At 34.6% G+C, this 24,918-nt stretch overlaps 1 protein-coding gene across 1 annotated transcript in view; it reads right to left on the reverse strand.

The window, feature by feature from the left end:
* The window catches only part of LOC124093513 (phospholipid-transporting ATPase ABCA3-like), a 134,432-nt gene that overhangs the window by 76,077 nt on the left and 33,437 nt on the right, over positions 1 to 24,918 (reverse strand). Inside the window, exons 5-9 of the mRNA XM_046445981.2 lie at positions 22,553 to 22,709; positions 18,933 to 19,192; positions 7,286 to 7,402; positions 6,824 to 6,941; positions 2,174 to 2,347 (exon numbers count right to left, since the gene is read on the reverse strand). Coding sequence (XP_046301937.1) covers positions 2,174 to 2,347; positions 6,824 to 6,941; positions 7,286 to 7,402; positions 18,933 to 19,192; positions 22,553 to 22,709 — 826 coding nt within the window. The remainder of the gene's footprint in view (positions 1 to 2,173; positions 2,348 to 6,823; positions 6,942 to 7,285; positions 7,403 to 18,932; positions 19,193 to 22,552; positions 22,710 to 24,918) is intronic.

Raw genomic sequence — 24,918 nt, forward strand, 5'->3', positions numbered from 1 at the left:
AGACAGGTGCTTAAATTCACAGAACTTTACACCCAAAAAGAGCAATTTTACTGAATATAAATTTTAATAATATTTCAAAAGACCTGAGGAAAAGACAAAAAAAGGAATATGATGAAAATCTTGATGTCAATAATTTTGACTTATTTGTAATGGACAAATTCTATACAAGACACATGCTATTAAAACTTGTTCAAGGAGAATAAATAACCTGAATATTTCTAAATAAAAAAAAGTCCCGCAAATAATACTACAGGACAACTTAAAAAATTTACCCTTTATGATATACCTACAAAAACACAAAAATACATATACAAAGGATAAGCCCATTTCACGTTTGTTCTAACAGAAAAATACCATCAGGTGCCATAGCACAATGTGTCAATGTTGTGATCACAAGTAGACTGTGTAGGTAATGCTGTTTCCAGAAGACTATGATGTAGCTGGAAAATGACTTTCATCTAATAGCATCAGAGCTATCCTAATCTATAGTGCAATTCACCACTCGTATGTTGTGGTGTTGCCAGCACAAAGAAACCTGCTACCCTGCCAGTCATATAAAAGTACAACACATACAATTATGTAGAGTACATATTTGATCATGATATTTAATAAATGACTATGTTACTAGTTTAAATATTTATTATTTACTATATTTTTTATCATTTTAGAATGTATTTCTACTTACGAAAAACACATTTTCTGTAAAATCATATGCCATGATACACTGGCAGAAGCCTCAAATGTATCAGAGGCCACGATGAGTGATGGACCGATGTCATCTAGGTTTGTCTAAGTTTGTTCTATAAAATTTGCAAAAGGATGAAGTCAACTAATGATGCAGTATTCTGAGTGTATTCCCATCATTAAGGGACACGTGATCATATTTTCAGTTTCCTAAATGTCCATATATAATTTAAATGAATATAGCATATCCACACAATGTATATGTAAAAAATAATGAAGAAAATATATATGTAAAGTCATATGGAATTATTTATACAATATGTTGTTAGAAAAAAGCAAATTGCAAAGAAATATACAGTACAGTACCATTTTTTACAAGAAAGTAAGTAAATAAGTATATATATAAAACTGATATATTTTTAAGTAAAACACAGAAAGGATAAACTACAAATAACTAAGAGTAGTACACATGTGTGGGATGTAAGAGCATGAGGAGGGAATGACTCTAAACTGATTATTCTATTATGTTTCTACTTTTTAAAAACTGCAAAATTACGTATTCATAAATTTTCATTATGTTAATGATGAGGGAGGACTAAAAAAGGAGTATAAATAAAAACAAAGGTACCTATCCCTAGTTCAAATAAATAATATAACCACAGTGAAAGTACAAAGAAGACACGGCCAACATTATGTTTGAACACAATATTTCAAGTACAAACTCAGAATAAGTATAAAGTATTTGCTGTTCACAGTAGTATGGATTAGTAGTTGTGTAATTACTTCCTAAGTACTGCAAAACTGAGCAAATAAGCAAATCTATTGAGAATGGTAAGTGTCAAGTTTCTCACAGCTAGAAAGGAAAATAAAATATGGAATGGGGAAAAGCTAGGAAGAAGCCTCTAGGTTGGATTGGAATTAGATGTAACAAAGAACTCACAGAGGTTAATAAGTGGATATCAACCATGGTGTCTTAACCTCAGCTCTGACATTTAGAGCTGTATAATTCTATGTTGTGAGTACTTTTCAGAACTTTGCAGTATATTTAGTAGCATCTCTGGCTCTTGCCCACTTGATGTCAGTAGCACTCCTCAGTCATAACAACAAAAACTAAAAAAATCTCCAGATATTGCCATTATCCTCCAGGTGGCAAAATTAGCTCCAAAAGGAGAACAGTGATAAAGATAAAACATAGACATATGTATTCATGAAAGTATAAATAACTAATATATCACTTATATTACTGTGCTTACTATTTATACTATTTTATTTATATTTGCATGCATTTGTGTATATTATATATTCATAATACACAATATGTACATAAAATGCACAAATATAATTTTATGTTAAATACCATAATCCAAAAAAATAGTCACAAAACATAAAACCATCCCTTAATCCGTTACTCCACCACTGACCCAAAATCATTGCCCTTTCTTTCTGGGAATCAAAACATCTAAGGCAGTTTTACAAAGGACAGACTCACCCTTCATTTCCAGCTTGCATATTTTTTCAGTTCCCAGACCTAATGCAGTATTTGTAATGAGACAGATGGCCAGCTTCTCACTAAGGCTCATTTCATTATATCTTCTAAGGAACACTAAATATGGAAGGAACGTGACAAAATGGAGGAAACTTGCAATAGAAGTAGCCAAAGAAGCTGAAAAGTTAGATGGAAAATATAGTTAGTTGACTTGAGCTAAAGAAGCCTAAAACACAAATTCTCTCATTTTACTACACAGAGATTTATAACCTCTACAAAAGAAGGTAAATCATCTTGCTCAAATCATCTTAGCACAGTGCTTAACAGGGTAAGTGCTCAATAAATGTTTTTGCTTAAATGAATAAGTTTAGGAAGAAAATTTCTGGAATTTATCCTTCTCCTACTTATGCAATTGTCATGGATATTTAATCACATGAAAAAGTACTTATTTTTGTTTATTTAAATTTTCTTCTTCATTTTGATCATGACTACCTCATCTTGATTACTCTAGTACACTAGTATTCCCATCACAAGAATATGTCTACATGATTTCCTTGAATTTTAAAATTTTGGTAGATAAAAATGAAAAACTTGGTAGTATTTTTTATACATACTTTTAGTCTACAATACTTCAAATACCTATTCCCGATGACATAGAAGAACATCTAAAACAGACAACAAAATTATAGTTTCCTATAGTTTAGAACTGAAAAATCCTCCAAAAGCCCAGTCTTAAAGGCTTGGTGCTAGGAAAGTGGTACCTTTATGAGATGAAGCCTTATAGCTGGAAGTGAGGTCATTGAGGGCATGCCTTTGAAGGGGACATTGGGACTTTGGCCTTCCTCTTCCTCTCTCTCACTTCTGGCCATGAGGAGGTTTCCTCTACTGTATGCTTAATACATGTATTCTTCATACATGTACTTTGGATAATGATGTCCATCACATTCCACCGCCCTTTGTAATCCCCTGTCCCCTCCCTCCCTCCCACCTGTCTTCCCTATCTAGAGCAAACTGGTGTGGCCAATATGGAAAGCAATATGGAGATTCCTTGGAAATCTGGGAATGGAACCACCATTTGACTCAGCTGTCCCTCTCCTCAAACTATACCCAAAGGACATAAAAACAGCATACTACAGGGACACAGCCACATCAATGTTTATAGCAGCACAATTCACAATAGCTAAACTGTGGAGCCAACCTAGATGCCCTTCAGTGAATTAATGGATTAAAAAAATGTGGCATTTATACACAATGTAATTTTACTCAGCAATAAAAGTGAATAAAATCATGGCATTTGCAGGTAAATTGATGTTTACAGTCTTTTGAATGTTCTGTTAGGTTACGAGCAGTTTTAGGTTTACAGGAAAACTGTAAACTCTCCTCTACCTCAACATAGCATTGCTCTATTTTTGACGTCTTTCATTGGTTTGTTACATTAATTAAAATTGATGAATCAATATTAATCCAGTACTACTAACTGGTCTATAGTTTAAATAAGGGTTTACTCTTTGTTGTATGGTGCAGGGGGTTTAACAAATGCTTAATGTCAAGTATTTATTATTATAATATCATGCAGAATAATTTTAGTGCACTATTTTTGTGAAATCACCCTTTGCTTCATCTCTTCATCTCTCTCCCAAATTCCTACAAACTACTACTTGTTTGCTATTTTTCCTGACCAAAAGTTTCCTCTTTTCTAGAATTAATATATTATGTTATGTTTCACGCCTAGCTATCCACTCCTACCTATGCATTCTGAAGAATAGCCAAAACGTGGAACAATAAAAATATCTACCAATGGATGAAGGCATTTAAAAATGTGATATCTCCATAGAACAGAGTATTATTTGGCCATAAAAAAGAAATAAAGTATTGATACATGTTAATCATACATGAACCTCAAAAACATTCTAATGAAAGAAGCTAGATATAAAAAGTCACTGTATGATTCCATTTAGTTAAAATATCTAGAATAAGTAAATCAGTAGAGACAAAAATAGGTCACTGGTTGTGAGGATCTGCTAGTAAAGGGAATGAAAAGTGACTGCTTATTGCACACAGGGTCTCTTTTGGAAATAAGGAAGATGTTGAGTTAGAAGTGATAGTTGCATAATATTGTGAATGTACTAAATGCCACCAAAACATATACTTTAAAATAGTCAATTTTATTTTGTGCTAATTTTACCTCAAAAACAAAACAAAACCTCAACAAAAACTGAACAATCCATTTATAAAGTAGGCAAAAGATCTGTACAGATATTTTACCAAGGAAAAGATATGAATGGCTGATCTGATAAGAATGTGAAAAATTTTCAACATTAACAGTCTTTAAAAAATTTAAATTAAAAACACAATAAGATATTACCACATACTCAGCATAATAACTATAATTAATATATAGATAGTACAAAATTTTGGCAAAGATATAAGGAACTGAAACTCTCATTCACTGCTGATAAGAATAAATATAAGGTATGTCCATTTTGGAAGACATTTTTTTAAAATTTTTAAGTTAAAATATGAATTTACCTCATAATCCAGCAATTTTACTTCTATGAGAAATGAAAACAACTGTATGTCAATAATCATAGGAGAAATATTCACAGGCTGAGGCAGGAGCACTGTGAGTTCAAAGTCAGCCTCAACAAGTTAGGAAGGCAGGCCCTAAGCAACTCAGTAAGACCGTGTCTCTAAATAAATATATAAAAATAAAAAATAAAGCAGAGGCTATAGATGTAGCTCAGTGCTTAAGTGCCCCTGGGTTCAATTCCCAGTACCAAGAAAAAAAGAAAAGAAATTTAAAAAAGAGAGTGAAACAACAAAAACTTGAAAATAATCCAATGACAACTATTGGCTGAATGGATAAGCAAGCAAAATGTGGTGTATCTATACAAGGAAATATTATTCAGCAATTAAGAAACATTGTATCATCCATGTAGAATGTGAATGAAGTTGAAAACATATAAAGTGAAACAATTCAGACACAAGAGTATATATTTTGCCATTCCATATATACCAAATATTAGTAACTTAAAACTATTATGAGATATTTATCATGCCCAAAAATATGCAACAAGTTTTGAAAGAGTTACCAAAAAATATAAAACAATAGAAGCACTGATCTGCTGCTAGGAAGACTGCAAAATTGTACAACCACTTTGGAAACAGTTTGATATGACCTACTAAGGTAACATGTAACACTCTATGATAGACTAGAAATTCCACTCCAAGTTATGTGCCCCAGGAAAACTCTTGCATATCTGCACTGGCTAACATATACAAGAATGCTCATATTAGTATTATAATACTAATAATAGTAACTAACCAGAAACACCCCAACTATACATCAAGTATAGAAAAATAACTACACAATACTAAGCAGCAGTAAAAATGAAACCAGCTACCCACAACTATATGGAGGAAGCTCAAATTGTAATCCTGAGTTATATAAAAATCATAAAAAAAATTTCACCAAAATTAATTAACACACTATTTAATTATAGAAGCAATCATGCTATAAAGAAGAGTAAATCAGAATATCAGTTATACTATCAGAAAATGGCATATGGAGCAAGTATTAGCAAATTTCTATGTTCTAATATAATAAATGAGGCCATGATGGTTATAAAAAAAATCTGAAAGGGCTTATAAATCTAGACAAACTATATGCAAACTCATCTGTGGAAAAATAGTAGAATGCTATCAATTTATGTGTAGGTTATCCCCTAAAGAATAAATGGGATTTTATTCTTTAGTCAAAAAAGTTAATTAAAACAGGAATCATAAAGAAAAAAAATACTTTGGATATGTAAGTACATTTTTGTAAGTAAAGGGCTGGAAGAATAAAGAAACATTGTGGAGCTTACAAAATACAAAATTTTCTACATATATATATATATATACACACACACACACACACACACACACACACATATATATATATATTCGTACTTGGAATTTCAATCTGCTGATCATATCCACTTATGTTCTTCACACAGAAACCATACTTTTAATATTTTTGTAATACCTATGGATTGTCAGTTTTTTATGGAAGTCGATAAGTTGACACTCTACTTTGAAAGAACAAATTGAGAGCAATGTTCTAGTGAAAACACTAAAAAAGTCTTTCCCATGATACAATTGTATTTGTGACAGCTAAGAGAAGGTAATATGCTGTTTATCACATAAGATATAAAAATACAAAAGTGAAAAAGGTGAAGATTTGTTATCATCTTTAAAAAATAAGTGACTACAAAAAAATGGCTACTGAAGAATTACCTCTATAAATTCCCCAACTAGTCCAATCTGAATTAGACAGAAAGGGCAGAAAAACAATTCTCTTTGGGTTTTTTTTGTTTGGTTGTTTGGTTGGTTTTTACTGTTGTTTGTATTTTTGACACTGCTCAAGGTACACCATAAGTGATCCAAAGATTTCAGAAAGTGAATAAATACACATTTCTATATGAACCTATTTTAGTAGATCTTTGCACTTCTTTTTAGATCATTTCACATGCATGTATGATATTTGACTTTTTAGTGAGAAAGTAAGCAGAACCTACATATGAAGTAACAACTAAAGTTTAGAAGGAGCTCACAAATAAAATTCTTAGTCAAAACACTCAGGCTCTTTCACAAAAGGAGCTGTAGACTCACATTTATTGAAGAACGTGGAAATCATAAAGCCAAACATTATTGAGACAATGGCATAAAACAGGAAGAAGACAAAGAGTAACATCACGTCACTGTGTTGGAGAACTGTCTCATTTACAATCTAGTAAAACAATCAGAAAGGTAGTTCAGTAATATTTTAAGAGATGGCAGAAAAACAGGGAGGTGAAGGAACATATCAAACATTTCGTGGCCCTAGTAAAATAGGTTACACAGCTCATTGAGATGGAAATTAACTGAATAACTCATTTCTCACAGAAGGGTCTCTCATCTAGGTATACTGTTTGATTTACTATGAGACTAAAGCATATTCTGAGCTTCCATAGTGGAGTCATTGAAAAACACATTTACTTCTCTGAAAACAAAAATTTGCCTATCACACAATTTCTGTATCCCTCTCAAAGCTTTTTTTAGCTTGTAGCATGCTCCATTCAAATAGATACTTGCCTTGTAAAATAACAGTATACAAAGTATAATGATGACTATTGCATATAAGAATAAGAAAGTAATGAAATACGAAGACCAGAGCATAGCATTACTGAGTCCTATCATGAGCTGGTACTCCTGTGAGAGAATACAAACCAAGTGTCATGAAAAACAGTTTGTAGATTTCAAAATGCATTCACATGTATTATGTGATTTAATTCCTACAACAACCTATATAAGTTAAATATCATCCCCATTTTACAGAGTATGAAATCATGGTGCAAAAATAACCAAATGACCTGATCAAAGACATCCACGAAGTGAGAGGCAGTGCTGTGTCTGCAACTCAGAAATTCTGGGTCCGGTTTTTCCCCAATACCTTGCCAGTTCTGGTTCTGACACAAGAAACACTTTAAACTTTAAAATCAAAAAATAAGACTTCCTTTCTTTTCATTATTTTCTGTTTCCATGAAGGAATAAACCTTCTTGGTTTATTCAACACCACTTCTTGGTATAAAGCATTTTTCTTGATACTTTATGTACGTCAGAGTTTCCGAGTCATAATTTTGTTGACATTTTAAAATAATTTTTTGTTATGGGAGGCTACCTTATGCAGTGTAGGATCTTCAAGAGCATCCTTGGCTTCTACCCACTAGGTTCCAGTAACAACTATCCTAGTCATGATAAATGTCCCCAGACATTGGGAGCAAAATTGCCCAAAAGTGAGAACAGCTGCTGTGGAATAAATGCTACTCTTGTCCCACCAGATAAAAGTTAGAAAGTAAAATCCTTGTGTTTAGCTGTTTGTTTCTGTGACGAAATACTTGTAAAGAACAACTTAGAGAAGGAAAGATTTGCTTTGGCTCACAGTTTCAGAGGCTTCAGTCCATGGTCAGTTGGCCATAGTTTTGGGCCTGAGGTGAAGGAGAACATGTCTGGCATTCAATTAAAGAATTATTATGTCCCAAAAACAGCATTCCAGGTGGGCCCATCATTTCTCCCATCTAGTGTTCACATTCTCATGTGGTCCCTTTTGCTGGAGTTATAGTGTTTAAATCAATGGAATTTGGCAAGAGTAATGAAATGTCGTTTCTGTGATTATGTTACATAGGATTATGGCACTTGTCTCACTTTGAGAAGCTCTCCTTGGCTGTATTTGGGTGCTGCTAGCCATGCTGCCCGTATGTAAAGTTGCTGAGGATAATATCTGGCCAACAACTAGAAAGAAACTAAAATGTTCAGTTCTACAAATTTAAGGACCTAAATCTTAAAGCTTAAACCAACAATCACATGAGTTTAGAATAAAAAAATCTTCCCTTATTCAGCCTCAGATTTTGAGTCCACACTATAGATGATACCTTGACTATATCTTTGCAAAAAACCAATGAAGTTGTACCTGATCCAACAGGAAGAACTTGTAAGATGAATGTGAGCTGTTTTAAGTTAATAAGCTGTGTGATATTATATGACAACAAATAATATAACAGTTATGCAAAGAAGTAGAAATATTACCCACAATGACATAAAATGTGCAATTTATAGAAGCAGAAAATAAGGACATCAGAAGTTATGACAACTACATTCAATCTGTTCAGTAAGTATAAGAAAATGAAATAAGAGACATGAGAGATAAAAATATTTGAGATGAAAAATACACTAGGTTATATTAATATATTAAATGCTATAGAAAACTAGTAATATATTAAAAATATATTAACACAGATGATCCAAAGTCATTGAAGAAAAAAATTTTAAAAACTAAATAAATAGAAAGGCATGCTGTGTTCATGATTAGAAGATTCAACACAATAATCTAACGCATGTCAATCCTTCTCAAATTGTACTATTGATTTAACAGAACTTTTACCAGACACCTAGCAAGTTATTGACTTGATATGAACAGACTGATTCTAAAAAATATGTGTAAAGGCAAAGGAATGAAAAATTAAAATTAATTTTCAAATGAAGAATTATTGGAGTTGAAAGAATCACATTACCCTAGTTTAAGTCTTTCTCCTCCACCCACCCACCTCTTTCTCAATCAGAGATAATACAGCTTTGGATACCCTGGACACCCAGCTCAATGATGGAGAATAGAATCCAGAAATAGATCCCATCAATATGGCCAGGTAATTTTTTTAATGGAGACATGATAGTTTTATTACACTTTGTCCACTATTGAATAAGATTTGGAACTTTTTAATTAATTTTTTATTTATATATGACAGCAGAATACATTACAATGCATATTACATATATAGAGCACAAAGTTTTCATCTTATTGCTGAGTAATATTCTATTATGTATATAATATTTTCTGAAGGGCATCTAGGTTGGTTCCACAGTTTAGCTATTTTGAAGTGGGTGCTATAAACATTGATGTGGTTTTTTAAAAACAGATGATTTTTTTTAAATGGTACAAAAATAATTAAACAGTCTTTTCAACAAATTACATTAGGGTATTTGATCATCCATAAAAAGTCTCAACTTAAACCTCAAGGCTTAAGGGGGAAAAAGTCAAAATGGATAATGTTTCTAAAAGGAAAATCATATAACCATACATTTTACGGAAAAAAAATCTTTGTGATCTAGGGTTAGATCAAAAAGGATATGAATTACAAATGACACTAAAAGCACAAACTCGATGAATTGTACTTAATCAGAATCAAAAACATTTGCTCTGCAAAAGACACTATTATGAGAATAAAAAGATTTAGATTAGATTAAAAGATACAGATTGAAAATCACATATCTCACAGAGCTTTTGATCCCAGAATAGATAAATAATTTTCTAAACTCTGTAGTAAGAAAATAATCTATTGAAAACAGAGCAAAAGATTTTAACAGACTTTTCACCAAAGCAGAGATATTCATGGCTAATAAATTAGCACATAAAGATATTCAACATAATTTTAAATCAGGAAGATGCAAATTAAAGTCACAATGAGATACCAATATACACTTTTGGAATTATTAAAATAAAAAAACAATACCAAGTGCTGAGCAACTGAATCTCTCATAACCTATTCATAGGAACTCAAAATATTAAGACCACTCCTGAAAACAGTCTAGCCAGTTCTTATAAACTAAAATACATACTTATACATTATCCAACAATCTAACACTTCCCTTTTTTATTTATTCTGCAAATAGGTATATATTTGTGTCCACACAAAAGGAATATGAGAATGAAACTTTAATTATATTGCCAATAACTAGAGACAATCAAAATGCTTTTCAGTGGGGACATGATAAACAAATTATAAAACACCCATACCATGGAATGCTACTCAGCAATTACAAACAATAACTTGAACAATCTCAGCAGTATTATGATGTGACATAAGAAATCGCAAAATATTATATACTGTATGATTCCATTTACATAACATTCTAGAAAAGACAAAATTGCAGTGATGAAGAACAGATCAGTGGTTGCCAGGAAGTAAATACAATTACAAAGAGCTAGCACAAATGATTTTGGGGGGAGGTAATAAAATCATACTGCAAGAGGAAGGTGAGTACATGGATATTTGTAACAAAACTTACAGAATTATGTGCTGTTTTCTTTCCCTACCTCCCTTGAAAAAACATGGAATGCAGCCTACTTTTTTTCAGTACTGGAGATTGAACTCAGAGCCTCACATATGATAGGCCAGCACTGAGTTACATTCCCATCCCCAAACTGGTGAAATCCTACCAGAGACTTGGCAAGCCAAGTAGAATATTATACCACAACAACTTCCTAGTTCTCTTATGTGATTATGAAAGATAGTATCATTAGGACAGGTTATATGAATGACATGAGAACTATTGCATTATTGTAATAGCCCAATACTCAAATAATGAAATGACCAAAACAACACAGTGATAAACTTTAATATAAAATATAACAAAAACAGAAATGAAGTGGCTAAATTGAAATGATATGAATGATTTACAAACACAAAAGGATAATTATTGCATGATTCTATTTAAATAAAATTCAAAACCAGGCCAACACTAAAATGGGATTTTAAAAGTTAAGGCAGTGATTACGTTTGGGGAAGAGAAAAGGTGTAATGATATGGAAGGAATACAAGGGTGCTTCTAGGTTGCTGGAAATATTCCACTTTTTGATTAGCATCATGGTTCTATGAAATGTATTCAGGCTTGATAATTCAATTATCTACACACATGTGTATTTTGTATGCATGTATCATACTTTAATTAAAAATTTAGAATCAAAATTAATAACCTGAACTACCTGTTTGTATGACATGACCTGAAGACAGAGAGAAAACTGTTGCTGAAAGTTGGCAATAGATTTCAAAGAGATTACTCATTAGTAAAACAAGAGAAAGACAAAATCAGGAGACAAATAAAGCTTCAAAGTGAACCATTTTAGCTGGAAGGGAAAGGGTTTAATATGAAATAAAACTAAGGGGAAACAGTAGTTAGAAAAACCAACGAGAGAGGATTGAGGCAAGATGGCGGAGAGTGAGTGGTTGGAAACTCTCCCCCAGAGAGGCCCCCATTCATGAATTTAAGCTTCATGGAGCCTGTGACAACATTTTAAATAGTGGTTCGTTACAAGTGCAGCCCAGAACACGAGACTGGCCAGCAGCGCGCAGCCCGGGAGCCTGCCAGAGACGGGGGAGTTGAGCGCCATGGAGTTCTGGCAGCCTAGAGACAGAGTTTCAGATCCTTTGGGGCTAGAGCACAGCAGACTGTGACCCACGTCCACAGGGCACTGGACCGAGGACCGAAGCCAGCACTTAGTAGAGGAGCAGCCCGGCTCACGGGACACCCCGGCTCGGAAACAGGTGGTCACCATCTTGGAAAATCTACCTCATCAGCCTTGGGCAACGTAACAGGAAGCGAGATGGGTGTCTGCACAGGTGTGTCCCAGCCCGCCTCTACCCAGTTGTGATAACTCAAAACCTTTCTTGCCAGCTCTCGGTGGGCGTGAATATCAGAGCCAAGTGAAACTGAGAAGGTGCCTGATCTCCAACTCCCCGTCCCCCAGCTGTAATAACCCAAAACCTTTCTCGCCAGCTATCCGTGCGCGAGGCTATCAGAGGGAATAAGTCAGAAGAAGTTGCCGGTTTCCAACTCCCCCTCTCCACAGCTGTGATGACTTGGTGACTACCCAACACAGAGGTAGCGCTCAGTTGATCAGAAGCACGGGGCAGCCAGGGCCCTGCAAGCCCAGAGTGAACCCAGGGCTGTGGATAACAGTCCCAGTAATTGGGGCCTGGAGGGCAGGAGAAGTGAGGGGAATCGAGACCTGGAGCAACTCAAAGAGACTGGGATTGGAGAGGCGCCAGGCAGGGGAGGGCGAGCCGGCTCACCCTGAGGGCAGAGACTCAACCTGGAATGCACAAGGCCGCCTACTGGAAGAGAAGAAAACAGAATTCTAAGAGTGCATTTTTTTCTTTTTCTTTTTCCTTTTTTCTTTTTATCTTTTTCTTCTCTCTTTTCCTCTCTCTTTTGTCATTCCTTTTTCTCTATCTCTTCCCCCTTTTTTCTTCTTTTCTTTTTACTTTTCTTCCTCTTTCTCTTCCTCTCCCAACCTCCCAAGTGTTACTATTTCTACTACATGAAATTTACTAAATGCAAATAGGTTAATGTTTCTATGCTTCTTATTGTCCTCCCATGTACTTAGCTATCCCAAAATACCCGCTGTCTATTCTCCTGTTAATAACCACCTTCATTAGATTTCTCCACCAAAGTAGATAAGACATATTAACCCCCATACCCTCACATCTTTACCCCTAAACATAAAGTCCTATGCCTAACCATCAGTTCTCTATATGCCACCAGAATTTGTATGCCTTTTATGAACCTAATGAATTTGTTTTAAATTACAATTGAATCTAACATCTCTAGACGTTGTCTCCCATCACAAAGGAGAGATCTCGGAACTATACAAGAGCAATACAAATCTATAGGAGAAAATAATAACACAACAGTCACATGGAGCTGCAAACAAATGTGAGCTACATGAAAAAGCCAACAAATAAATGATCTCACACTACATCTTAAAGCCCTAGAAAAAGAAGAACAAATCAGCAGCAAATGCAGTAGAAGGCAAGAAATAACTAAAATCAGAGCTGAAATCAATGAAATTGAAATAAAAGAAACAATTGAAAAATAGACAAAACTAAAAGTTGGTTCTTCAAAAAAATAAATAAGATTGACAGACCCTTAGCCATGCTAATGAAGAGAAGAAGAGAGAGAACCCAAATTACTAGCATACGAGATGAAAAAGGCAATATCACAACAGACACTTCAGAAATACAGAAGATATTTTGAAATTATTTTGAAACCTTATACTCCAATAAAATAGAAGATAGTGAAGGCATCGATAAATTCCTTAAGTCATATGATCTTCCCAGATTGAGTCACGAAGATATACACAACTTAAACAGACCAATACCAAGTGAGGGAATAGAAGAAGCCATCAAAAGACTACCAACCAAGAAAAGCCCAGGACCGGTTGGATATACAGCAGAGTTTTACAAGACCTTTAAAAAGGAACTAATACCAACACTCTTCAATCTATTTCAGGAAATAGAAAAAGAGGGAGTACTTCCAAATTCATTCTATGAGGCCAATATCACCCTGATTTCAAAACCAGACAAAGACACTTCAAAGTAAGAAAACTTCAGATCAATATCTCTAATGAATATAGATACAAAAATCCTCAATAAAATTCTGGCAAATCAGATACAAAAACATATCAAAAAGATCGGGCACCACGATCAAGTGGGATTCACCCCCCTGGATGCAAGGCTGGTTCAACATACGGAAATCAAAAAATGTAATTCATCACATCAATAGACTTAAAGATAAGAACCACATGATCACCTCGATAGACGCAGAAAAAGCATTTGACAAAATACAGCAAACCTTTATGTTCAAAACACTAGAAAAACTAAGGATAACAGGAACTTACCTCAACATTGTAAAAGCTATCTACGCTAAGCCTCAGGCCAGCATCATCCTAAATGGAGAAAAATCGAAGACATTCCCTCTAAAATCTGAAACAAGAAAGGGATGCCCTCTCTCACCACTTCTATTCAACATAGTTTTTGAAGCACTGGCCAGAGTAATTAGACAGATGAAAGAAATTAAATGAATAACTATAGGAAAAGAAGAACTTAAACTAGCGCTATTTGCTGATGATATGATTCTATACTTAGAAGACCCAAAAGGCTCTACCAAGAAACTTCTAGAACTAGTAAATGAATTCAGCAAAGTGGCAGGATATAAAATCAATATCAGTGACAAATTCTCTGAAAGGGAAATGAGGAAAAACCACCCCATTCACAATATCCTCAAAAAAAAAAATACTTGGGAATCAACTTAACAAAAGAGGTGAAAGATCTATACAATGAAAACTATAGAACCCTAAAGAGAGAAATAGAAGAAGACTTTATAAGATGGAAAGATCTACCTTGCTCATGGATAGGCAGAATTATATTATTTAAATGGCCATATTACCAAAAGCACTTTACAGATTCAATGTGATTCCAATCAAAATCCCAATGGCATTCCTCACAGAAATAGAAAAAGCAACTATGAAATTCATCTGGAAAGATAAGAGGCCCAGAATAGCTAAAGCAATTCTAAGAAGGAAGAGTGAAACAGGTGGTATTGCTATACCAGATCTTAAACTACACTACAGAGCAATAGTAACAAAAACAGCATGGTACTGGCACCAAAATAGGCTGGTAGACCAATGGTACAGAATAGAGGACACAGAGACTAACTCACAAAATTATAACTACCTTATATTAGACAAAGGTGCTAAAAGCATGCAATGGAGAAAGGATAGCATCTTCAACAAATGATGCTGGGAAAACTGGAGATCCATATGCAACAAAATGAAATTGAATCCCTATCTCTCACCATGCACAAAAGTTAACTCAAAATGAATCAAGGATCTAGGAATCAAACCAGAGACTCTGCGTCTAATAGAAGAAAAAGTAGGCCCTAATCTTCATCATGTGGGGTTAGGCCACAATTTCCTTAATAAGACACCTATAGCAAAAGAATCAAACCAAGAATCAACAAATGGGATAAATTCAAACTAAAAAGTTTTTTCTCAGCAAGAGAAACTATATGTGAGGTGAATAGGGAGCCTACATCATGGGAACAAATTTTTACCCCTCACACATCAGATAGAGCTCTACAAAGAGTATACAAAGAACTCAAAAAGCTAAACACCAAAAAAACAAATAACCCAATCAACAAATGGGCCAAGGACCTGAACAGACACTTCTCAGAAGATGATATACAATCAATCAACAAATACATGAAAAAATGCTTATCATCTCTAGCAATCAGAGAAATACAAATTAAAACTACTCTAAGATACCATCTTACTCCAGTAAGAATGGCAGCCATTATGAAGTCAAACAACAACAAGTGCTCGCGAGGATGCGGGGAAAAAGGTACACTCATACATTGCTGGTGGGACTGCAAATTGGTACAGCCAATTTGGAAAGCAGTATGGATTTTCCTTGGAAAGCTTGGAATGGCCACCATTTGACCAGCTATTCCTCTTCTTGGTCTATACGCAAAGGACCTAAAAACAGCATACTACAGGGACACAGCCACAACAATGTTTACAGCAGCACAATTCACAATAGCTAAACTGTGGAGCCAACCTATAGGCCCTTCAGTAGATGAATGGATAAAAAAATGTGGCATATATACACAATGGAATATTACTCAGCAGTAAAAAATAACAAGATCATGGCTTTTGCAGGGAAATGGGTGGCATTAGAGCAGATTATGCTAAGTGAAGTGAGCCAATCCCAGAAAAACAAATGCTGAATGTCTTCTCTGATAAAAGTGGGGTGAGTCAAAATGGGGTAGGGAGGAAGAGCATGGGAAGAAGATTACCTCTAGATAGGGAAGAGAGGTGGGAAGGAAAGGGAGGAAAAAGGGGAATTGCATGGAAGGTGGAAGGAGACCCTCATCTTTATACAGAATACATGTATGAAGATGTAAGAAAAAAAAGAATAGCATCACCTTAGATTGGGTAGAGAGAAGTGATGGGAGGGGAGGGGAGGGGAGGGCGGGATAGAAAGGACAATAGAATGAAATGACATCATTATTACTGTGTGTATATATGTGACTGCATTACCAATGTGATTCTGCAACCTGTATACTCAGAAAAATGAGAAATTATATCCCATATGATTCAAATCTATGATATGTCAAGGTCATTTTACTGTCATGTGTAACTAATTAAAACAAATAAAAAATTTTTTAAAAATGAGAGTCTTCTAAAATAGATAGATGGTTAAAAAAAATAACAAGAGCTTGAACCAGAAGATGGCATTACCACAAGCAGAAGGAAAGAAGCAGATAAATCATGAGAGAGCAGAAAGAAGCAGAATTCAACACCTCACATATGCTGCACAGAAGGAACTCAGAAAATAGAGAAATAACTAACACTGGTGCTACAGCCAATATCCCGTGCTAACAAGTAGTATCTTACCAATCATCACAACTGGTCTTCATGGTAGGAATATCTTCATCTCCATTTTACAGATGAAGTATAGAGAACTTAATAAACCTACCCCAAAATTATAAAGGTAGGAAATGGTTGGATTCTTAAATAAGATACTGCATAGATAAAACTGAGGTTTCAAGCCTGGAAGATTTAAGGATAATTTCATTTGTGCAACCAAGAAACAGGGGAAGAGGTACAAACCACTGCCCAGAACAATGGCTTTATCTCTATTGACATTTGTCTTATTGAACGTAAGCATCATTGTCTCCTCAGTAAACACAGTGCCATTTCTTCAAATGAATATAATTTGACAAGTATTCCCCAAACCACCTTAGAAAAAAACTTTATATGTAGACAAGTCCTTGAAAGAAATATGTGCAAAATTCCAAAAGTTGGAAGTTAATGGTGTATACATTCACTTCCCCTGATTTCCTCCGCCTCAGCATTTCTTGCAACCTTCCCTCTTGGTTCCAATATCCTAAACCACCTTCAATCAAGCCCTCTCTGCTTCTCCTCTGGTCTGTAATGATCACCTTGTAATTGGGTCCTCATCTTCAGGATTCACAGCCAAACTTCATCATCAAATTATGGCCTATGCATCAAACTAGGCCACAGGCCATCTTTGTGTGTACTGAGAGTTAAAAATGTTTTTTTAACTGAAAAAAAAAAAACAAAGAATAGATGCACGTGGCCCACAAAACCTAAAATATTACCATCTTTGTTTTCCATAGAAGTCTGGTAGTCATTAAGGGCACGGTGACGCATGCCTATAATCCAAGCAATTCAGGAGGCTGAGGCAGGAGGATCGTGAGTTCAAAGCCAGCCTCAGCAACGGCAAGACACTAGGCAACTCAGTGAGATCCTGTTTCTAAACAAAATACAAAATAGGGCTGGGGATGTGGCTCAGTGGTTGAGTGCCCTGAGTTCAATCCCTAGTACCTCCATCCCAAGAAAAGAAAAGTATGCTTGTCCAGGCTCTAAGCCATCCTCCATACCCCTTTCTGGAGGCAACAATAATAGGAATACATTACCCTGTTTCAAAGACCATGCCCTGTTCCTATCTGCCTGGTGAATTCCATTATCCTTCACTGTACAGAAAAAGCAACAATCCTTCTGCACTTCCAGAATGACTTTCATTGGCTGGGGGTGAAGCTCAGCAGTATAGCACTTGCCTGTCATGCAGAAAGCCCTATATTCCATCCCCAGTATCACACACACAAAAAGAATAATGTTTTCCACCTGCATAGGTAATTATCATATCATAAAATCACTAAATAAATCATCATATAAATCATATGATTACTGATATCTTAAGAAAGGTTTTTACAAGTAGGAATTCATACCTTTGTAGGTAGGAATTTTTTCTCTTTTTAAACTACCATTTGTTGAATGCTTTCTACAGATCTAGAAACGTAAAAATATCTCATTTAAATCTCCTAATAACCATAAAAATTAGTTACTACTATCCTCAATTTACATCTAAGGAAAGAGACTATGCTCACAAAGTTAACAACTGGTGAGAACAGGATTTAAACTTAAGATCTGTCAGATCTCCTGAAACAAAAGAGGTAATTAATAAATGCTGAATAAACTGATGAATAGATTGACAAATAAATGGCTTTCTCTCTGACTTCAGAGCCACTATTCTTCACAATATGGCTTTGATTTGACTTAATATTGAATGTCATCTCAAAGGAGATTTGAAGGATAAAACCTGGTAAAAAAAATAATCTTTTAAAATCCTAAATGATAAAACACAGATTGTTAAGGTTTAGATACTAAAGAATCACAGGATCATAGAATGTTGGAAGTGAAGTGTATCAATTTATCTAATTCTAAAACTCTTATGATTATTTCTTCATTGCTCATTTTATTTCAAAGATGATTCAGAGCATTTAATATTTGACCTCTGTTCCTAGCATTCTTTTCAAATAGTCATACAGTCAATAAAACTACAAGTCAAATGGAGAATCGACATAAAAGCAAAACATCAAAAATTGATAAGTAACATCACGCACACTCTAGCAAGTCCATATATGCATATTGCTACTGCACCATATCCATTTACCATTGCCAAGTACACATCAATAATCCAACCCTCCCCCCAACACACATCTGTAACAAAGGCCCAAAATTTTACAAAGAAAATGAAGTTACCTTTAATCTCTTTTCCTTTTCCATCATAATGGTCCCAACAACAATAAGTATAACTTGAGAGAATGTAAATAAAGCTGTCCAAGGAAATATAATTATGAATTGCCACATAAACCCATCATGATAATATTCAGGGTATGGAAATCTCTTAACGTAAATTTCAGTATTCTCAAATATCTGTTTTGCAGCTTCACCACCATGATATATCATGATGGCCTTATCTAAGGAATGTTGCACAGTAAGGAACCCTTCTCTGAAGTATCCTAAATGAGAAAACAAAGATTGTCAAGTTTGGATACTAAGAAAAAGCTGTATAAGCTAAGAAGACAAGTCAGGTAACTCAAAGCTTTTAACTCAGAAAACAAAACAATTTCATGAACATATACTGTGATTTGGGATCCACATATAATAAACACCATGAAACTGTATTACTACCTTCCCCAATCTAAAATATTACGTAAAAACGGAACAGTTGTTTTATGTGATTTTATCAAACTAAATGAGAAGTACAGCAAATATTAGACAGAACTCTTGCTATAGTTTTCAATGTATATGTCCCTCCAAAAACTTGTATGTTTGAAATAATACTCAGTGAGATAGTTTTGAAAGGTGGGGCTTTATAGGAAATTATTAAGTCATGAATATTCCACTCTCATGAAGAGAAGTAGTGCTCTTATAAAAGATTTTGAAGGGAATACCATAATCTTTTTGCCCTTTTCCCTTCACACCACATGGAGACATAGCTTTCATCTCCTCCAGAAGATGCAGTGAGTTGTCATTGTGGAAGCACAGAGAAAGCCCTTTCCTGAGGTCTAATCAGAGGGTACACCTTGGTCTTGGATTTCCTAACCAACCAGACTTGTGAGAAATAAATTTTTATTATTTTGAGTTGTATAGTCTGTGGTATTTAGTTATAGCAGCCTGGAATTGACTAAGACACTGAATATATGAAATAGAAAGGAAACTCAGAAAAAAATGATACAATTCAATTTACAATAGCATCAAAAAGAATAAAGTACTTAGGAATAAATTTAACCAAGATGATGAATAACTTGTACACTGGAAACTATAAAATGTTACCAAAATAAAATTTAAAAGACACAAGTCATTTGAATCCCATATTCATGAAATTCTTAATATTATTTAAGGGTCCATACTTACCCAAGGAAACCTAAAGATTCAATGTAATCACTATCAAAATCACAGTTGTATGTTTCCTAGAAATAGAAAATAACATTCTAAGCCTGGCTCAGTGGCACACACCTGTAATCCCAGCAGCTCAGGAGGCTGAGGCAGGAGGATTGCAAGTTCAAAGCCAGCCTCAGCAAAAATGAAGCACTAAGCAACTCAGTGAGACCCTGTCTCTAAATAAAATACAAAACTCAGTGATTTGAGTGCCCCTGAGTTAAATCCTCAGTATGCACCTCTCCAAGAGAAAATAACATCCTAAAATATAAATGGAATCCCAAAGAATCCTGAATAACAAAAACAAACAAGAAGAAAGAATAAATCTAGAGTTCTCACATTTCTCCATTTCAAAACATATTACAAAGCTATAACCAAAAGAGTACGCCACTGGCATAATGACAGATGAATGAACAGGCTTCATCCGTGGTGAAGTGATATTCATCAGGGTCTCCAAACCAAACAACAGGGAAAAGACAGTCTCTTATTAATAATTGGTACTGGGAAAAACTAGATATCCAGAAAAATGTAACTGGCTTCCTACTTATGATATACAAAAACCAGATGAAAAGGAATGAAAAACCTAAATATAAGACACAAAATGAAAAATCTCTTAGAAGAAAACATATGGGAAAAGCTTTATGATACAGGATTTGGTAATGATTTTATAACTGTAACAGCAAGAGAAACTAAAAACTTGACCAACAGGACTACATCAAACTCCAAACTTTCTGTGCAGCAAAGGAATAATTAAATTTAAGAGGGTAGACATCATTTTAAATATTCTTATCAAACACACAAAATGTGTCCTCACCCTTAAAATTCACCAAAATAATCTGTTTTAATCTTCTCACCTACTACCTTTCTCAATTGATCTAACAGACAGCTATGGTTTGGATGTAGTTTGTCTCCCAAGGTTTATGTCCTGGAAGCTTGGCCCCAGTGTGGTGACACAGAAGTGGTGCAAATATTCAGAGGTGGAGGCTTAGTGAGAGGTGATTGGGCCATAACTGCCATCAGTAGGGATTAATACTGGTCTCATGGAATGAGCACAAGTGGATTAGTTCCTGCAGAGTGAGCTGCTGCAGAGTAAGCCTGGCACCTCCCTGCTCTGTTGCTTCTTTGATCATGTACATGCCCTTTCTGCATATGGCTGTTTCCTTTCCATTTCTCTGATGTTTCAATGCTTCAGATGTTGGTGCCATGATATTTAAACACTCCAACAACCAGAATACTAAGAAAATAAAACATAACCAAGCTCAGGTATTTTGTTAGAGCCATACAAAACAGATTAAGACACTGGTAAAAGTCCTAATAACTAGCATTACAGAATTTTGGTGCAGACAGACATATGAGATCACCTTCCAGAACACTTTGGGTTATCTGAAGAAAATAAGATTAAGATCTTAATGATCCCAAATAACAGAATTTAAGGGGGAACAGGTCAACTGACTCCTGATCACATTACAGTACTATTTACAAAAGAGTGTCTCATCACGCCAAACTTAAATATTAATTTGATATACAAAGTCATTCAATATTTGTAATTTGTCTATCTTCTTTCTTATTTTGTAGACAACATTTTAAGTAAAATCTCTCTTCAAAAATAATGTTGCATATAAATATTTTTATAAGATCAACTTTCTCTCTCTCTTCTAAGACCATGACATTTCCTACCATTGTTCCCACAGAATATCTTTGGGATGCAGCATATTAATTATAAGATACTAGATTCCTTTTTAGACTATTGATTAGAAAAATATTCTTAATGTTTTTGATAAAATGACAAAGTACCACATAATCCCACCTTCCTGAGTTCACAACTACCCAAATCTTTATATATTTTCATATTTATTTTCCAAAGCCATAACTGTATTTATAGCTCTATATTAATCAGAGCTGAAAGTAATTCTTCTAATAACTACATCAAAGTCTGTCAAACTGTAACCATGTGCTTATCACAGATGATTTTCACTATTTTCAAATTTTAAAGGTAATGGTAAATTGAACATAGTTCTTGTCTTCTGTTGAATAATTTCCTAAAGAAAATTAGGAGCATTAGTTCTTACTGGTGTTCTTTTTTTTTCTTCAAGGTAATTTAGAAAAATTAAAATTACCTTTGTGTGATTAATCAAAAAATCATCAACATAAGTATGCAGGACATGTTGGTATGTGAAAATATATCTATCAGATCAGCAGACCAGAAATTTACCAACTAAAACTATTTAAATATACAGATATAAAAACTTCAGGAAACAATTTAAAGCAATATAGACATTTTTCATAAGTATAAGATTTCATATGTTTGTTTTACAATATAAATTAAAATGAAAAAATTACGGCCACAATGAATAAACAACTTTTTCACATCTAAAATGTGTAGTACCTGCCTTCATGCAATAAAATAACAATATAAATATGCTTAAGGATCTGCTTACCAGGCTCTCCCCCATCATCTTCCATGGGGTTTCTATGAAATTCAGGAGGGGTACTTGGAAAAAGAAGAGCTGTGTCCCATTTCGTCCTTTTATCACTCTCAGGTATTGTATCTTCTGAAGTTGAATAGTACTTACTAAAACGCAGATGATATTTTACCTAAAGTGGACCATAGAAAACAAACATTTTAAAACAATGAACATTGAAAAGTAAACTTATGAAGGAAAGTAAAACACAAATTTTTAAATTGTGTTTTGAGGACAGAATGAACAATTTAGGATTCTAAATGAAGAGAAACAACACTATCACTGTGACATGGGACAAACAGTAAATCAAAAAAACAGCCAAAAATTGAAATTATCTAAACTTTTATCTGTCCTCTTTCACCTTCATGACATTGGCATCTGAGTTTCAAAGTCAACAGTGGGGCTTGGTCATCCTTGTGAATACTGTTCTAGACCCGCAATAGGTCTGCCTAGTTAATGAACATCAAAAAGTCTACTTAGGGTGATATCAGAAAGATGTTAGAGAGGATTGTCCCCGAGAGCCTTCACAGAAAGCCCAGCCCAGCCCAGAGCAGATTTCACACCTCCAGCATCCAGAACCATGAGGAAATTCGTTTGTGTTGTTTTAGGCCATCCAGTTTGTAGTGCTTTGTCCCAGCAGCCCAAGGAACCCAAGGCAGGTGGCCCTGAGAATGAATAACCTTTGCAATAAATGGTGCTGGGATAAACTTGTATTGACACAGAAGCAACCAGAAACTTGATCTTCTTTCAAATTATACACACAAAAAAAATTATGTATATGGTAGATCTAAATATGAAAAGCAAAATAATAAATCTTCTAGGAGAAAAAAAAAAGAAAGATGTTAGAAAGGGAAGTCCCAGGCTTCACTATTCCAAACAAACAAGAACACTTTGTTGAAAATCCCAAAACATAAGAATAATCTGGAATCATCGATGGTACACAGAACTGAGTAAAAAAAAAAAATGCATTAAAGACAATGAATGACAAGAGCAAGACTTCTGAGTAGAAATACTTCTGCTCACACACAAAAAAAATGACTAAAACATAGAATAAACAACTAGTATTCAACTGAGGGAGAGACAGAAGTGCAGAGGGGTCTGATGAAGAACACTGTGGAGCACGAAGACCGGCAGTTGCCTTGTGAACAATGGAACAAAGGACCTTGCATCTTCCCTCTCACCTCCCCAGAGGAAGCAACTTAGAACCAGGAGGTATTTCTCATAACAGGGAAAAGGTAAGCTGAAAGCCCCTCTTGACACCACAGACACCTGAAGTTTGTGCCATGGGAGAATCCTAGAGCCAACCTAGGACCTGAGACCAGTTTCAGGAACTTCTGGGGAAAATACTACGATAACCTGCCCCTAGTGAGTCACAGCTAGTGATGTGACACCTCTGTAGCCTATGCAGTTGAGGCACTCACAAGCATTGCTAGCATTGATTAGCTGAAGAAACTGAATGGCAATGACACTATTGGGCCCACCTGAGAACATTTGCTCTACGAAACCAACATCCTACATTCTATTTCCAGGAGAAAGACTTCCACTATGAAAGTAAATCTTTAAAATTAGTATAAGCAACTATCCTACCACATGTGCAAATATCAATTTTGATACACAAAAATATGAAAAAGGCAATATGACACCTCCAAAGGGACACAAAAATTATCCAAAAACAGACTGCAAAGAAAATAAAATATATGAAATGCCAAAAATATTCAAAATAATGATATCAAGAAACTAATACAAAAGAATAAGAACAGACAATTCAAAGAAATCAGGAAAATAACTCATTATTGGAATGCAAAATTTAACAGAGATATATCAAAAACAGAATCAAACAAAAACCATGTACCTGAACAATCCGGGGAGTAAAAAGTTACCATTGAGAGTTTTAACAAGAGACCAGACAGATCAGACAGAAGAATTTTTGGACTGGAAGACAGGTCTTTTGAAATAACCCAATCAGATTTTAAAGAGAAAGGAAGAAAGAAAAAGCTTGTAATACTTTAGTATATCATTGAGTGAAGAAATGTTTACATTTATTGAAGAAGGAGAGAAGACAGGAAAAGCCATAGGAAAACATACCTAATAAAGTAATTACTGAAAACATTCTCTATTGTTGGAGCAATACAGACACCCAAAGGAAATTCAAAAGATAACAAACTCAAACCAAGAAGGTGCTGTCTAAGACATCATAGGGCTAAACTGTTAGAAGTCAACAACAAGGAATGATTAAGATCAGAACCAAAATTAATGAGATAGCAAATTTAAGAGAAACAACAACAAAGAAACAGCGAGTTGGTTCTCTGAAAACATAAACAAGATAAATAAAACCTTCGCCA

Source organism: Marmota monax, unplaced genomic scaffold, assembly GCF_021218885.2.
Source record: "Marmota monax isolate L192 unplaced genomic scaffold, Marmota_monax_Labrador192_F-V1.1 WCK01_AAM20220418_F8-fsc00035, whole genome shotgun sequence".
In the NCBI taxonomy this organism is placed as follows: domain Eukaryota; kingdom Metazoa; phylum Chordata; class Mammalia; order Rodentia; family Sciuridae; genus Marmota; species Marmota monax.